The sequence below is a fragment of the Gallus gallus genome, chromosome 5, assembly GCF_016699485.2.
Source record: "Gallus gallus isolate bGalGal1 chromosome 5, bGalGal1.mat.broiler.GRCg7b, whole genome shotgun sequence".
Classification (NCBI taxonomy): domain Eukaryota; kingdom Metazoa; phylum Chordata; class Aves; order Galliformes; family Phasianidae; genus Gallus; species Gallus gallus.
Window position 1 is genome coordinate 25974019 of NC_052536.1, and position 17853 is coordinate 25991871.

At 42.3% G+C, this 17853-nt stretch overlaps 1 protein-coding gene across 4 annotated transcripts; it reads right to left on the reverse strand.

The window, feature by feature from the left end:
• Positions 1-5425: 5425 nt before the first annotated feature.
• On the reverse strand, positions 5426-17802 carry DCAF4L2 (DDB1 and CUL4 associated factor 4 like 2). 4 transcript variants are annotated; one of them, XM_046942655.1, is made up of 14 exons: positions 17766-17802; positions 17136-17322; positions 16014-16111; positions 14146-14303; positions 13242-13324; positions 12499-12601; positions 11380-11523; positions 10646-10695; positions 9420-9499; positions 8090-8185; positions 7885-7982; positions 7023-7199; positions 6681-6795; positions 5426-5831 (listed from the first exon to the last, which is right to left on the reverse strand). In XM_046942655.1, the coding sequence occupies exons 2-14, from the start codon at positions 17243-17245 to the stop codon at positions 5638-5640; spliced, it is 1506 nt and encodes a 501-aa protein (XP_046798611.1). In that variant the 5' UTR covers positions 17246-17322; positions 17766-17802; the 3' UTR covers positions 5426-5637. The 4 variants fall into 4 exon arrangements, with proteins under 4 accessions (XP_046798611.1, XP_040557855.1, XP_004941727.2 ...); XM_040701921.2 differs by having other exon boundaries at positions 14146-14294; positions 17750-17802; XM_004941670.5 differs by having other exon boundaries at positions 17750-17802.
• Between the last annotated feature and the right edge of the window lie 51 nt (positions 17803-17853).

The following is a 17853-nucleotide window of genomic DNA, read 5'->3' on the forward strand; positions in this document are numbered from 1 at the left end:
CGATAAAAGCATGTTCTGAGTTACAGAATGATTAGACAGTCTGATGTAAATCTTTTGCCAGAAAAATGATGTCAGATTGGTTATTGGTAGATCAAACATCATCTGCACCTTTTCTGATTAGAAAATGCTCTGAAAAAAAAAAAAAACAATTAAAATAAGAATCATGCAAATTAACTGATGTGCAAAACACTCCTGAAAGCAGGCCCAAGTGAAAAACTAAGTACCACAAAACAGGGCAGGATTTCTAGAGGGAATGTCTGAGAAATGTCTGATGTGATTGCTCTGATTTATTTCTTTCCATTATAGTTATCTATGCCAATTCAGCTGAAAGACTCACCTTCAAACAAGCGGTGTGTTTCTGGCTCTTGGGAAGCAGATATGTGAGCTTCATACAGATGTGCGTGTTTTCAGTTAGAGGATCCACCTGAAACCTTTGATCCAAACCTGGCTTATGTGCATACCAGGTGTACCTGAGACTTGCAGCAAGGGAAGAAGCTGGCCAAACAGCAGGGCTGTACCATGTAGCTGCTGTTGGGGACTTGCACAAGAGGAATTACCTTTGTCTTTCACCCTTTTGTAATTATTTTCTGTTATATTTCCTGCTCATTCATCTTCCTGCCCAGTTCTTCACAGGTGAGGTTGCACTTGCTGAAGTTTGCCAGTATATCACATATGCTCCCTGTTGTGTCACTGGGAAATTGGACCTTTGGTTGTGTTCTGGTAAATGTGGTGGTATCACTGACTTTTGATGTCAGCAATAGCTTTTGTTGAAATGGAACGCTCATCATGTTAGATCTGCCTGGCATTTATGCTGGCTGCCCGTCCGCCGTGGCTGTGCTGAGACATTCCCCTCATTGATCTCGGGAGTCTGGGCTTGAACGTTGCAGGACTCTGGCTCCCCACCTGCTGATATAGACCTGTTCTCTTTTTGCTTCCAGTATAACCATCCATAAGCAGATTTAAGTACTACTGTCTTTCTTAGATGTTGCAGCCTCTTGTTTTTGTATTTTGTTGTCAACTGATGTTTTCAGTCGATGCAGTGTCACACATTGTGGCTTTGTCCTTGCGTTTAATTTATCACTGATGGCTTAATAGAATTTGGCACTAACAGATTTGCCTTTGCCAGTAATTTGAGAACAGAGAGTGACTTGGACAAGCAATCGAGCCGTCTGTTTTTTGTTCCCTGAGCACTTTTTCTTGGTAAAGCAATGTCAACATGTATATTCTGTCAGCACAGCACATAGCTGCGTATGTCATAGAAGGTTTTTGTTCGCAGTGCAGGCAGATCAACAATGAAATCACGGCAATGCCAAAATAAATAGAACTTACTACGAGGGCTTTCAAAATCAGCAGTATGCTGTGATAATCAGAAAGCTAATGTGGTATCAGAATGATAGAACTGCAGATAGGAAAGAAGCTGTTTGAACAAGAAAAGGCCAAGTGATCCTGATCATATTTTCATACTTCACCTACAATGTTTTCTCTGCTTTGTGCCATGGCTTCCATTTTTGAAACACGAAGCTAGTTGTACAACACTTTAAACTATCTGCTCCACCATCTCTCAGCCCCTAGCTGCTCTTCCCAGAATCCTCTGTCTTAAGAATTCTTTTGGGTTGATGTTGACTATTTGTTTCAGCTTAGAGAGAGTGCATGCAGGCAGTTACCAGCACCTCAAGATTTGGGGACACAACCTGATTTGTCTGCTACCACATTATAACTTTTCTAGGAGGAGCTGTAAAGGGGCATCTAGAGACTGTGCACACATTCTGGTGTCAGTTCCCATCTCCTTGCAAGAAATGCTTTATTTTCTGGTACTATCAGAATAGGTCACAGTTAAGCTCAGAATGTAAAAATGCCAGAGTGGAATTTTGACTGATAAATGGCTTAATTTAACCTTTTAATTTTGGCTTTAATCAGGATAGTAGAGGAGGGATGGCCATGAAGCCACATATTTCAGTAAATTGGGGGCAACAGGAAGATAATCCCATACTACTGCCCAGAGGACCTGAAAGTTTCTACCTTTTAAAACCTAGAGGGTTTTTAAAGGGTGGAGAGACATGACAATGGGAGCATGCTATATGGAAAAACAAGGGTAAGAGTCTGTGGCTTCTAAAACAATCATGGCGATGAGGTGCTGGAAATCTGCACGTTTTTATCATTTATTAAAGTACCTTACTGCAATGGAACGGGGAGGAATGGCACGGCAAGGCTGTTGTCCATGTCATACTTCTGCTCTTACTGCAAAAAGGTGGCCCAGTTCCTCTTCATCTCTCACATCCTGAGGAACTGCCACTAGCAAAAAAAAAATGCTGTTCTTTCTCTGAAGGGAGGGAACAAGGAAAATGCTGTTGCTCTTTCACCAAGGAGGGCCAGAGCTGCTGGGTCCCATCCTTTAAAGTTTAAAATCCAGCTTTAAACTGGAGAGGGAGTTCCTATTAGAGAGGACCTGCAGTAAAGGGCTGTACACAACAGATGGGAAGTAAAAGGTTAGCTCAGCTATGGAAGGAGTCAATAATGCCCTGTACTTTGGCTTGGGGGAGGTGACAAGTGCAGCATGACTTTGATTTTCCAGGCCTTGCATTTTCTGTAGGAGCCTGCTGGAACCTCAGTGTATGTGGTGCTAAGCCCTTGAACTGCATGAACAATCTGGTGTTTGGCTGAATGCAGGTAACTAGGATGTATGAAGTAATAGTGTTCAGGACATGAACATTCTTCAATGGCTGTTTTTGGTAAGCTTTCTAGAGAAAGAGTTTTTCTTCTTCCTAAGATGTAGCGTATCTCCACTGAGAGCTCCTGGTGGCTGTGGGCTCTAGTGAGAGAAGCACAAAGATGCTCTGTGTTCGGGGATGTCAGTGCGGTTCTTCGTCAGCCCTGAAGGTTCTTCTCTATAACCTGTCAGTCACGTGTGGTCCATGAGGAGAGCCTGGTTGTCCGCTCTGAGCTTTGCTACAGTGAGCAAAAAGGACCAAACAAATTGTGCCTGATGGATGAGACATACTACAGCTTAGCTTGGAGTGCAGGGTTGGCCTCTAAATTTTTCTACCAGATCTGGTGCTTACAGAGAACCTGAGGCAAAGAAATAGGGTATTTTGATACTGGAGCTGGAGAGAGGGTGGTACAGGTTTAATTTTGTTAAGGTACCTTGGGGGCCTAGCTACTCCTGCATAATAAATAAATGGTTGATTTTAATACATCAACCAGTGCCTGCATGCTGCTTGTGGTTTGTTACTGAAGCCAAATTACCTTTTCTATGCTGCTTCCCCTCTCGTTTCATGCTGTTCTTGCAGGCTTCATTAGAAGCATTGGCTGCAAAAGCACTAGTTGGGTAAAAAATGGGTTTGCAGGGACATGTTCACGTCTGGTTCCCGGAAACAACAGAAAGCAAATGAGTATCTTTTTGTCTTGCTGGCTTTGGCTAAAAAGGAGCAAAGAAAATAAACTGTCCTTAGTTACATAAGATGCCTTTCTGCCACAGCTTTTAGCCTGTGTTTCCCACAGTAACTGGACATGATTATCGCAGGGTCTTCTTGCAGAGCAGACCCTACTGGTGTTAAGAACACTGAAGAGTTTAAATGCAATTTAGACACTGTGAAATTAGTTCTTCTGAAGGAAGTTCACGACTGTTGTGGTTTGCCACTTGCAAATGTTTGAACCCCGTATGATTGCTAGCAAGAATATCAGTATAGAGCATGTTCCTGCCCAACTCTGAGTTGACTGTCAGATGCAAACGTCTGGAGTGGGACGGGGTTTAGTTATGGTTCTGTTTTCTGAACAGGTGCTTAGTGGCAGCATACGTTATTAACTGAGCCAGGGCAAATACTTCTGAAACTTGTGCTGCGTGTAGTAATTGCTGTGACTGCAACAGAAAATGTCCCAGGTGATTATAACAAGATAAGCTGCAAAATATGCTCTCAAATTGAAAAAGGCAAGCCAGGAATGGGTGACCGCGCTAGTCAAGCTGGTCTCTTGCTTGTCTGAAATAGAACAACTGAGAAAAGCCTGCAAGTCAGTGTGAGGTTAGACTCATCATCTGATGAGAGCAGGGGATCCTTAGCTTTATGAAGGTGTTCTGTAGAAAGAAGTGGCAGACAGAGTGTGCTGCAAGCAGTATCTGCTCCACTTTGTGAGGAAAGAATAAAATGCTCTGCAGAGAAATGCTGAAGCCAGATGTATCAGGAGAGCCATAGCTGTCAAGAGAAGGGAAGCTGGCTGTTAATGGAATACAAGGAAAATTTAGAGGATTTTAAACATATACTTGGGGAAGAAACTGTGCTGAGCATTTGCTGGGATTTATCTTGCATCTTAAGTACTGTAGCAACACATACTTCTTGTAGAATATATTCATGCTGCTCCCATGAGGCCAGTTTTCCTGCTGTAACTTTTTGTCTTCTGTATTGACTAATGGGTGAGAAAGAAGAAAGGGAAGGAGATAACTGCAGAAAAATGAAGTGTACTGAGCAACAGGAGCTGCTGAGAGAGTTTCCCAGAACAGTGTATTGCTTAGGCCTGAAGGTCGTGTGAAGATGAGAGAACTGAATGTGGAGCTGTGCAGGACCCTTTGTGGCACCTCTGTGTAATTCCCTTATCCAAGTTCACGTGAAAGGGGAAATGCATTGGAAACCAACGAGCAAACCAAAAAAACCTAAGAACTTCAGTCTCGCCGCAAGTTTGCATAGCAATTGTGAAGGGAATCTTCTTCTGTTGGACTTGTACTGTGGAGCTACTTGAGCTCAGTTCCCTTCTGGAGAAAGCCAAGACGGAGACACTCATGAAGTGCGCTCAGGGAGCTCAAGCCACTGGCAGGGCTGCAGAGGGAGGGGTAGGCTGCAACACTACAACTGTTGTAGTTGAAGGCTTATGCCACAAGCCAGTGCCTCATTCCTGACTACTGTGAGTACTGTGCTCACACAGACAGTCACTGGGGAAAAATCATTTTTTGTGACTGATCGAACTGTTTGCTTAACTGTAAGTATTCCTTCTCCTCAGTTAAGAGCTTAAGAGCTTCCCCTGTATATGCACCAGTGTGAGATGGAATGGAAATGATGGCCCTTCATGATGAAGGTGGTAGGGTGCAGTTCCTCCTTAAATAGGTCTCTCTGGCTAAAAGCTTTAGGTGAAGAATAATTTCTGCTGAGAAACACAGAAGCCAGATAACATTACACCATGCCTAGGATGGTGGTAAAGATTTTCCTTGAGTGAAGGAATAGGACTGCTTACCCTGCTGTGGCAGAACAGTAGCTCTTTAGGGTAATGATAGTTATCACTATCCCTAACCTCTGCATGTGCATAGGGTGCAGGTCCTCCCTTTCTTGCTTCTGTTAGAAACTGTTTCTGCCACTTGATGCCTTCCTGGCCTCCTTCTAGCATGCAGTTGACTCTACGCTTGCAAGGATTTGAGAGAGCACTAGAGACAGCCAACAAGATATTAATCAGCATTCAGCTTTTATTAACTAAATGCCTGAGATGTATACAGCAAGATTTGCCAAACCTGCTGACAGAAATTGGGAATTTCTCAGGTAATGCAGATGCAAACATGGCATGTAGTTATGCAACAACATGGTGATGTGTGTAAACATTCTCAAGTCAGGTATAGGCTAGCAGCATTGTATATTGGGTCAGAAGAGAGTATCAGTGGCGTCAGTTATAGGAGAAGTGGTAAAGATCCTGTTTGACAGCCATGAGCAAGCCAGGAACTCCTCGTCTACCTCCAAGTCTCGAAGAAACCACCACACTGGGAATAGCATCTTTGGAGGATGGGTGGGGAGAAGGAATGGTTCTAAGCAGAGAGGCATCTTGGAGACTCCAAATTCTGGTGTAGCAATCCTGACCAACTGGAAAGGAAGGACATCAGCGGTCAGCATCACACCACATCTGTGGCTCTGCGAGATTTTCATTAGAGTGGCTGAAGGCAGCGTACGGGGGAAAATACTTAACTGTTTCTACACACCTTACAGGTGAAGAGGAAAAAATAGGCATTAAAAGGTAGGGTAAGAGTGCTTTCCTTATTATCAAACTCCTGAGCAAAACAAAGTGGAGAAAAACTCAGCTTGTTAAAGTTATTGAATTATTCTTATTACTCCATCACTTACTGAAAAGTAAGCAGAAAAGATCACTATGTTTAAAGTGACCTTATAAAACCTAGCCAAAATATGAAGATTTAGGGATTTTGTTTATTGTTATGTTTCCTTTTTGGAAAAAAAAGGTCTCAAACTGCAGCTGCATATATTCATAACAAGCCCAAGTGAGAGACAATTTACAGGGAGTTCTCCTTATAAGCTTTGGTCCATTGCCACACTTCAGCATCAGATAAACCTATATGTGGTCTTCTGTCTTGGTATAAAAATACTGCTTCAAGTATTCTGTTAATGCATTGCTTCTCTGACTTTCATTTTGAAGTATTTTCTTCTCTACTCTTAAACCACACCGGGGAAAGGATAAAGGGACTTTTTAAAGGATAAAGCAGTTGAGAGCACCGCAGGAATGATTACAGTAGGTGTGCATCTGTAACATCTTATTTTAGATTTCATAGTTGATTATAGTACATCTAAAGGTAAATTTCTGCTGAATTTTAAAGAATTACCAGCTTTACAACTTTCAACATCTGTACATAAGAAACACTCCTCCAGGATAAGAAAATCACTGCCATGCACTTATAAGTAGAGGAGAAAAAGTCATTGCACCTGCTGTAAGAAGTCCTTCCTCCTCATTTACATGCAAAGGAAGAATAGCATATTCATTGTGATGACCTTCATACTGTTTCACACACTTTGCTGTTCTCAGATCCCACAGTTTTATCTGCAAGTTAAAGAAAAGAGTGTGTTAAGAGAGAAGAGATTGCTCAACTGTTGGTAAATAACTGGATCTTAGTAGTGAGGAGCAATGACCCAAGCGGGGAACTACCACCCACTTCCACACTAGAACTTCCACAAAGAACTGGCATCCATCTTCAGGACTGGGGTAAGCACTTGTTATTGCCCGGATACTATAAAGGACAGTATACCCTAAAGATAATAAAGCCATACCTTCCCAGCCATATCTGATGCCATAAGGTAGTGTTCTGCCTCAAGAAGGCGAATAGATGTAACTGCTGAGTCATGGAAGAGACGAATTGCTTTCCAGTTCTGGCCCTTTCGGTTGCGCTGACGTACATCAATGCTGAAAATTTCACCTGAACGGCAGCCGTTGTACAGCATTGGGGTCTGGAAGGATCCAAAAGAAAGAGGTGTACTGTGCAACATGTGAAAGGATGTACAAGCTCTGCAGAAATTACTTATGTCAAGGTTGTGAGCTTTCTGGTGCATTTGTGAAATCATTAACGCAGACATTAAGAATCACAACTTTTAGTACAGCGTTTTCCAGCTAACTCGTTAGCTCCATTCAAACCTCACTTATTTACCTCTGTTGTAAAAGTTCAGCAAGGTTAGCAGGAACTTAGTCTAACATAATGGCAGAAAAGGAACTGGAATTCTCATGTTCCAATTTGACCCCTCTCCCTAAGTCTTTGTTTACAAGTCAATTAGAATTTTATAGCCATTTTCTTCTCCTTGATGAAGACAGTAAACTGAGTGTTAATGAAATCAGGTCATTTGGCAGAAACAAAACAATCTTACAGTGCGTGATTGCTGTGCCTTTTCTACTTCCATTATTTCCTTTTTATCTCTGAATATTTAACAAAAATTACCCCGCTGCCACAGACTGAAATCAGTTATTTTTTCATTGCTGTTACACTGTGTGCCAGCATAGGACCATATCATCTCTGTTAAGGAACAATAATTGTAGTCATAACCTTCTGTACAACATGATGAGTCCTATCACACCAGTACAGAAAGACCACTAATATCAGTGCTCTGAAAAAGAAAAAAAAATGTGTACTTTTCTTTGTACCTGGGTGGCAAACTGCTGTGCCAGGACATCACTGCTGGTTCCAAATGTCTGTCGATGCCCTGTCACCACGTTGGTCACAAGAACTCGTCGTGTCAGGCCTAAGGGAGATGTTATATTTATTTAGTTACAATTTGAGTAGCAGGTGGGAGATTTATGCACAAAGTCTTTGCCAGAGATAAAAGTGGTTGCTAGCCTTGCAGATCACCTGTGCTGAAGCAGTTGTCTGCCTGTGGATTCAGGCACCAAGCACAGGACCAGGCTGTAGATATCTTGAAGCTGCACAGCATTCCAGGTCGATCTCCTAGGAGAAATGAACAACACGTGGAACATTCATAAAATGTAAGGACAAGATAACTCAGAAAGCTTCTCTGGACATTACTTTGAACATTATAATTAGAAGCAGAGACAACGCTAGATTTGATTGTTGCTTGTGTAGCTCCTGCACAAGGTCTATCAACTCGCATGCTTGAAATGCTCAGTTTTCATTTACTTTATGGCATGTCTGCCACAATCTTACAGATATCAGGCAGAACAGGAGACACATCTAAAACCATGTTTCAGATGGGTTAAGTTCTACTTTGCTCACACAATTTATTTAGCAATGTTCCCTCAAAATAAGAATTCAGAAGATTGAGGTAAGGCTTAGAAATACCTAAAACAGTCAATAGAAAATACTAGACGGAAGGACTTTGGCATAACTAGGGGCACTGACTGGTGCAGGCTTTAAAATACTTTACAGAGCACACTGGCATAGTAGCCATCCATCTTCAGTGACTTTTCAAGCTCACACTAACTCTAAGCATCATTTCCACCATTGCCCCTTTTTCCTTTTCGCCAAGGCTCCATAAATAGCATAACGTTAAACATTTAAAATGGGTCCATACTCTTCTAGCACAGACAGATCTAATCTGTATAAACTTAGCTGATCATGTCTGAACAGGATACCAGGTTAGACAACCGTATGGTATCAGCACAGCTGCTGCCCCCAAGAACATATAATATTTTTGTTCTATAAACATAGGATTCTCTAAATGAGTCATGCTTACACACAACTAAGAATGATATTTAGTACTGTACAAGGAGCCATGGGGTGAGACTATTACCAGCTTTCCACCTACGACTAATCTACTGAGCACACTTGAGTAGCTACTATGATAAAGTATCCTGCAATGACACTGGATAGTCTATAAGGAAATTTGAGTATTTCTTGTGTGCAGCTTCTGTATGTTAGTTAAAGGCCAAGCTACTCAAATGAATAATCTCAAATGTTTACTTTCAAGCGAGGTGTTCTCCTGCCAAAGTCAAGTACTACATCAGCAGCAGTTAAAAATAAACTAGAGCTATGAATACTGCTTGTTAATTAATTATCAAGGTAAGTTATTTAATCTGTTTGTTTCTTATTCTGCTCCAAACTTTCTACATTTTTACAATAATACAACAGTCCCATCAACCACTGAAGTGTGGACATGATTTGTACTCTTTGCATATCCTAAATGTTATCCAAAACTGGGGAAAAAAACCAAACAACACTCTACCTGGGTTAGTGCTGCTGAACAATGATGCTGGAAGCAGACTGGCACAGCCTGGAGTTTCTGCAATTCCCATGAGACACAGCGTGCTGGAGTGAGTTAAGGAAAACAAAGATTTCTCCCTAAAATGCACAACGCTGCGTAGTATTTATAGCTGGGAAGGGTAAGATGTTCTGACACAGCTGTAGCTCTCAATACTTTCCCTTCAGTAACATTTTCCAAGAACGTTACTTGCCTTACACTTTATAATTAGGTCTTTACACTTCCTTTCTTTCCTAGGAATGAGCTAGAAAGACCTCCAATGTTAGTTTTTATACTTTCACTACCAGAAAGATAAGGCTGAGAGAGATACTAAGGCATCTTTCTACAGATAGGAAAAACCTGCAGGACCTACATGGATCATTTTTCTCATCTTTACATGCTGATAACACTGCATTGATAAAGAACTGTTTTGCATGGAGATGGGTTGGAGAAAGCAGTACACATATTAAGGAATCAAGAGTCAATTTAGATTTCATTAAATGCTTCATAAAAATTATAACAGGCATAAACTGGTTTTGAAAGCTGCTTTTCAAATTTGGTGGGTTAAATCTGTGACGTGACTAGAGGAAAGCAATAAATAAGCTAACTACCCCCAACTCCTAACCATCCCTAAGTAAGCTGATGAATCCCTGCCACCTTCTGGACCAGTTCTGAATTGTGTGGCTTTTCCAGTAAGCCATGACATAGGTGTAGCTTTTTTTCATTTTCTCTTTTACTAGCCACCATTAATGGCACTTTAATAGCATTTCTGTTGCCTGCCATCTCCCACTCTTAAATCCCCTTTTGTTCCTCTCTTCTGTGACTCTGCATTGTCCATTGCTGCTTCCTCTACTACACCACGAGCCTTCCTTCTCTTTTGAGCCATATCTCACTTTTGTTGTTGCCCAATCAATTTCTAATCATTAGACCATTTTTGATTTGGCATCTCCACTACTAATGGACTGGCAAGTCTCCAGGGCAGGCAAAGTAGTCTTTTGCCTTTTACTGCATGGGAACAATACTACATACACCTGTAACAGCACCATGCGTCTGTCTCGCAACATCCAGCAACTTCTAGTCTTTTTAAAGTTTCCCTGTTTTCTAGAAAGCAATAGTTTTACAGTCGCTACTTAAGAGGTCTTCCTGAAAGTCAACTGCTCCATGCAGAACAGTCAAAACAGAACTGAAATTTTGCTTTTTTAAAAGGATATAAAACATGAGAGTCTGGATGAGTCAATGATGCCCAGCACACAGAATTCACCTTCAGACACAAGAAGACATACTATTTTTGGAGACCTCTTACTCAATTCATGACAGGGTATTTCCATGCAAGGATGACATGAAACTATGCAGTGGGCACACTTCCATAGCCCACAAAATAGCACAGCAGTGACATACAGGTATTTTGTTTTATAAATATACTCCTCTTAGATGCACAGGAGAGAGGGCAGTATTGAGACATATGTCCAGATACAGACTGAGGCATCAAGCACATCCTATTATTTAAAGGATCATCCTTAGAATATCTGAGCATGAAGCAATTACCAAAGCCTGTTTTAAATATTCTTCATGTTCAGGGATAAATACAATTTTTTTCCAAAATTATTTTAAAGAAAGAAACACACAAATTTGTGTCTTTCTCAACACAGTTTTGTCATCTATGCCTACGCACTCCTCTGAAGTAAGCACTATCCTTGGAAGGTGGTACTTCAGTGTGGTCTTCTGTTCCAATAATAGCACAGCATGCTGGAGAACTACTGCTAGTACTCAGACTATGAGAGACCAGTTTACTGCAATTTTGTGTTTATCCAAACATCACACTGCTAGATTCTTTCATTCCCTCCTACTAAACCCTTTCCCAGCCCTCATGCTTTTCACCTGTGCCTCCCAAGCAATAGTGTTTGTGAATGTGACAACTGAAGGAAGCAGGAACAGAACACAGTACTTTGCGGTTTGTGAAGTAGAGGTTGTCATACATCTCCACAGTGAGAGATTCCTTCCCCAAACCACTGAGGTTGATGATACCGTATTTACATCCTCCATGCTCTACATCGTTGACAGTGAATATCCGCTCACAAGCAACATCTGCCTGTAAAACAGATGCATTGTTGCACTTAGTGGAAACTTACTGAAAACAAAGGCTTGAGGTGGTTGCATTATGTCTAGAAGGAAGAAACGTGTTAATTCTGATGCCTGCAGCACCATCAACTTTCTATTCATCTTTAAAACAGTGGTCAACACCTCTTTTTATGAATGCATAGAAAAAGTATCAGTAAGACAATACTTAATCCTTAACCAACAATACATACTCTTTCTGATTATACCAGACACTTGCTCTGGTTAATTACTAAGCACAGACTGGTATCAGCACGGGACTCAAAGAAATAAAGAAATCTTATAAGAAATGAATATGGATTTCTTCTACACTACACAACTGTAGATTCTCCTTGTGTTGGATCAAATCATAACAAAATGATGGTGCATGATGGTATATTTCAACTTTTCTTTTGTGACAGTAGGTTTCCAGCTCCCTTTTGGCTTCAGCTCTCTACACGGCGCTGTTTCTCTCTCCTGCAGATCTTTGTACATGGACTAATGGAAGCTACTTGCTCCAGTGACCTTTCCTGTATACATACTGCAACCAAAACCAGCAGAAACTACCTTTATAGCATGAGATGTAAAATCACTACTGATGATAATACAAAATCCCTGGACAACAGGGTGGTTACTCCCCAAATTCCTCTTTCATTTTCCTCATTTTCCAATTCAGAAAGCCACTGCAGTAATTATCCACTTGATTCCTGTTTATTCCCAATAGAATATACTGGTCAGCTCCAAAAATCACTTACATATCCAACCTTTTCATCATTTTCCTCTCTAGGAAAGGAACAGTCTCTTCCTACCTGTTAAAAACTACTTAGCTCATATTTTGAGAACGGACACAATGGGGACAATGCATATTTGAAAGCAAAATTTGACCTATGAGGTTTGATTAGAAGATCCTCAATTTTCACTGAAGACAGGCTCTTTTTAACCTGAGGATTTATCAGTTCTCGTAACATACCACAATAATTTTAAAATTGTTGGTTCCAGCAACCGAGGAATCTGGACTGTGAATTTCTATCTTCCTCCTCTGCATGCAGTTCACTTTTAGTTCATGGACCAGCCTGTAAAAGCAGTTGGCGAGGGAGGAGAGAAAGAACTTGGGTAAGCCTGGGTTAAACGCCAATGAAAAGAGTTCTGGATAAGACAGCCAGAACTGCTTCTCAATCACAGAAGATAAAATGCTGAAAACTAGCACGCTACAACTTTGATTATATATCCCACGAAACCGTATAGCCCCTGTGCATCTTCCACATTCATGGTATTTCATCCCATCACTGAGAACCCCTGAACAACTTCAGTAGCAGGAACATAGCAAGCCACTAGCTTGCTTTCTACATTGTTACTGAATCTGAACACAGAGATTCTAACCCAGCGGAAAATGTCCCTGTCAGCCCAAACGGCATTGATCCGAGGAAACACTACACTGTATTCAAACAGAACAATGTAGCAAAAGAGCACATACTGAAAAGTTTTAAACCCCAGTCATCTGAGACTGGGAAGCATCTTTCACAACTGAATTCTCATCACTTTAGAAATTTGATTATTAAAAAACACTGCTTTTTTGTCAGTATAAATAATGTTACGCTGTCCTTAGTGGAAGAGAGAATTGCAAACAAACGAACAAAACTGACAGCAATGGTTGTACTGACAGCAGAACTTGATACGGCAAACAGAAGACAATTCCAGTTCAAATCATTGTACCTGCAATAACTTGTGGAGCTGAGCAAACCCAGCTGCCTTTTCTGTAACAGCATAGATGAGTTCAGTCCAGCCCTTGTTGTTTTCTGGAATAGAATAGGATGAAGACGTACTCAGTTATTTGCTTGTTTATGATTCAAACATGGCCACGGGTCTTTGAAGTTTGGGATATTTGGGATCTCCCAAGTTTGGGATACTTTTTCCTCTAGCCTACGTATAATAATGTTTCAGGTCTACAAAGCACATTCCAGCACCATCTCCCTAGTCTGCTAAAGTACAGACAGCTCTTGTTTTTGCTTGATACCATCAACAGTACCACCTTGAGATGTGAAATCACTTTTACTGTAACACACTAAATCTGATTACATAGCAAAACTCTATTACTGCAGAACTACTATTAACTGCATGTCTTACAGCAGTGTGAAACAACTTTTCCATTCATTCCTTTTTTAAGATTTCATGTGAACACCTCACAAATACTAGGGAGAGCAAAGGATGGGGAGCAGAGCTGTGCAGAGTTATAGAATAACAAATCTTTTCCTCAGGGTTTAGGCATACAGATTTACAGAAAACCTACAAGTGAAATCCCACTTTGCCAATTCAAAGCAGGGATTTGAAACCAGGCACCCAATGTCACGACTCAAGTGTAACTGTTAAACAACTTGCTATTCCGAGAGTTCGTCTCTTTACAAGTTTTTCCTGTTTGTTTGCTTAGTGGCTTGCTTTCCTTCCTGTGTGAAACAACCAAACAAGAGACTTCAAGAGCTACAAATTCTCAGCAAAAAGAAATTTCTGTTTCTTCAGACAGCTTAACTGTACCATAGGAAAAAACTGAAGGACGTCAGCTTATCATCTGTCCCAAGACAGAGCACACTAAAAGCTAATTACAATCTTTTTCAGAACATACCCTCTTTTGTTGTTCTTCCTCTTCTAAGAGTCTCAGTCTTTTACTCTCCATTGCCTTGTACTGAATGCTCTCCTTGGTGAGTGGGTTGTAGTTATTATGTCCAGACAGTAGGCGAAAATAGCGGTTTTTTTCCGGGTCATAGTAAAATCCTGGCAGTTCTTAAGAAAGTGGCAAAAACAAACAAAAAAAAAGCAAAATCAGACAGACAACCAACTTTATTTATTTATTACTCTTTGACATCCGACATCTTCATGGAACTGTCAGTCACACGCTCAAAGTTCTTGCCCCCTGGTGGTCCCGTGGATGCTACACAGACTGGGAACAGATGGCATCCACTTAAGGGAAAAAAGTTTGTAGTTTGCAACTGCAATGCTGTTACATAGATACAGAAGGGATGCTACCACTGACCAACGTGAATTTCACACAGATTTCACACTTCAGAGAAGCAGGAAGGAGAGGTTTTGCTGTGTAACAAAAATGACCTTTCTTTATGAATCAATCACAAGGGGATGCTCTAGGTTAGGGCTACTCAGGGCAGTCCCAAGCAAACAAGGCAACTAAGTATCACCCAAACCAAATACAAAGCAATTCCCTGCCCAAAACACAACACTTTTTCCTCACCACCAAAGAGAGATGTTGATATAAGCAAAAGTACAGTTAGACAACACACAGGGGCTCCTCCCAAAGAGGAACTGAGGATAGAATCATTCGGTTTTAGAGCTTCAGTGCCCAGGTAATTCACACAGACAGGCAAAATAACAGTACACTGTCTCAAGACATAGGATTTTACTTCAGAAAAGGTGAACATCAATGTCTTCAAGAATTTTTATTTAAACCTTTAACTACTACTACAAATTGCCTTTGATGTTACTTGCAATTCAGCTCATTGCCATCATCCCTTACGTTTCAGCTTGGCAACAAACAACCAAGCTGTATTTGCCTCAACAAAAACATAAAGTTAGTGACTGTTATCGGTGAGGTTGGTAAAAGCACACTGCTTTAGCACATGGAATCAGCTCACGCAGCAATACATGTTGCAGATTATATGTATTATTTCCTAACAGGCTCACAAACTCTTGATCAGAAAAGGGTGATATACCAAAAAGATCGCCTTACACTCTGGCTTTCACTGTCACTAAGAGGTTACGGAGCCAGCAGTGTTTCAGGACTCTCCTACTGTGGAGATAGGCATGTTCCCACAGGCTCAGCTTTTCCTAGGGATGTTTAATGAGTCAGAAAACCAGAATGCAAATGGGACATCATCTTCAGAAGCACGGCTACTGTATCAAATCTGGTTCTGCCAGCTGACTCCCTAATAATGAATGAACAGGTCATTTAACCAGATCTTCCAGCTTACAGATAACAAATATACTGAAGGCATAGAAATGCATTCGTTTTTTTCCCCCCAAAGTGGCAGACAAATACATCCTTTAAAAGGCTGGATAATTCAATCTACATTATATATTTGCTACACGCTGTCTTATTTTCTTTGCTTATTTAATGTTTTTATTGAAAGATGTATTTTATAACATCTTCAACGCACATATAAAAGAAACAAAGTTAGTACTCTTCCCCAAACATTGATTTTAAAAGAGCAGTACTTCTTTTCAGTTTATATCAGCTTGCCTAAGCACACAAGTTTTCATGTAAAAGATGGATTTGTGGGCCCCAAAGTGTATTTTGTCCTGCTTTCCAGATTTTCACTTCCTACATCTTTTTCAATCACCTTTTCAGATACTATTTTTCTCCGCAAACTTTCCTGCTTATATTCATCCTCTAACACCATCCTATTAACACACCCACTACTATGTTTTTCATACAGTCAACATACAGACACTGATTTTTGACCTGTAAATGGCATCTCTTACCTGGTACTGCAGAGTTCTGTGTTGAACTGGAAGAAGAAGGATTTCCACTGCAGCTGGGGACTGGATTCACTGGGCTTTGTGCTTGCTCCTCTTCAGGCCTAAAAAAATAGTACTGCCTTCAAGACAGACTCACAGCTGTCCCACACATCTCTTTCGCAAAGCCTCTTTCAAACAGTTTGTTAGTCACATTAATACAGCACTATTTTTCAGGTCTGTGATAAGCACACTCTGTATAGCACCATACACTAACCAATGGAAAAGGAACAGTAAAAGTATTCAGCTTAAAAACTTCTCAGAAACACTAGAGATAATAGTACCTCATAAGGCTTAACTATTGCTAAAACATTAGAGATAGTTACTGATCCTGTATGTCTCAAACTCTTTTCAGAAAAGGATGAATTCTGTTACCATGTTACCATGACTCCCGCTTAAAAGAAAAGCCCATCTTGAAAGTCTGGTAACTCTTTACAGCTTAAAGTAAATGAGAAAAGCATGGGTAAAACAGTGATGACAGGCCAAAAACATTTTGCCATTGCCTTCATGATGGGAAGTTCATTGATGAGGTTCAGAAACATGTAAGCCAAGCAAAACCTTAAGGAAAACGCTAAGACAGAAACATCTCTACTTTTGTAATAAATACCACAGTAAAGTGGATAACTGCACCTTTCACCTTTCAGAAGCCATTTAAACAGGCACAGAAAGCACCAATGAGTAAAACTCCTCCAGGATGTGTTCCGACTCACCTGTACAATGCCCACCTTTTAAGACAGGTCACCCTAAAAGCATTAGGCCAAAATGCTTTTCACGAGTCAGACGTTATTGGAAACAAAATGAGTGGGAGAAAAAATAGACCCAATCCAATCTCGTTAATAAAACACTTTTCTACTCTACATTCACTTAATTAGGGGCCATTTTCACTTCTAACCTTTCACCCAACCAGAGCTAAAGGGGCAACTCGTGTGCGTGCATCTGTTTCTCTAAAGCTGTGAACAAGTGATCCATTTCGGGAAAGCTACGCGCTCCCACCGCCAGTACCAGCAGCGGGCCATTCCCGCTCAGCACAGCAGTACCACCGTCCTCCAGACGCCGCGGACAGCCCTCCCTGCCCCGGCCCGCACTCGCCTGTCGCTGCAGTGACTGCCATTGGGTCTCCGGCGCCGAGGGGGGCGGTGGCAGCGCCTGCGGTAGCCCCACCCCCGCTTCTCCTTGCCCCCGCCGTGGCTTCTCCCCATTTCTTTCCGTAAGCCAAACGCCGGTCCGTACTTCAGAGCTGCGTGCCTGGAAGGGACGGCCGCAGCCCCCTCGCTTCCTGCGAGAGGACAGAAGCGCTGACACAGCCCAGGCGGCGGCGCATCCCCGAGCGGGCAGGGCAGCGCCGCGGGCCCTGACGGGAGCACGCTGCGACCGGCACCGCTCCCGCGAGCACCGAGTCACCGCCCGCTGCGTCCCCACACGGCCCGCACGGCCACCGCCGCTGCGCTAAGCACGGCCAAGGAGGCGGCTCCGAGCTGTCCCGCACGACGCGCTCGGGAGAGCGGGACAGAACGCAGGGGCTGCCGGCGGCCTGCTGCCTCCCGCCCGGGCCCAGGCCCCGCGCCGCTCCGCCGGGCCGCAGCCGGAGGGACCTCCTGGCAGCCGGCGGGCCGAGGCCCTCACCCGCGGATCCGCGAGGGACGGGTCGCACGAGACGTGCCCTGAAGCGAGACCCCGGCCAACCGCCCCCCGCCGCCCCTCACCGACACCGCTCCCCACCGCTTCCACCAGAGCGCCAGAGCTCGGCCCGACAGGCGCGTCTGATTGGCCATCGCGCGTTACCTGCCGCTTGATGGACGGCTCCCCC

Bases quoted from the DNA above. Each gene is read 5' to 3' on its own strand.
- DCAF4L2 (XM_046942655.1), bottom strand. From the start codon at position 17,245: ATGGGGAGAAGCCACGGCGGGGGCAAGGAGAAGCGGGGGTGGGGCTAC. The intron at 13,325-14,145 runs GTATGTTCTGAA...ATTCTATTCCAG, and splicing joins AGGAAGAACAACAAAAGAGG to AAAACAACAAGGGCTGGACT. The intron at 7,200-7,884 runs GTACAAAGAAAA...GGATCCTTCCAG, and splicing joins CACAGCAGTTTGCCACCCAG to ACCCCAATGCTGTACAACGG.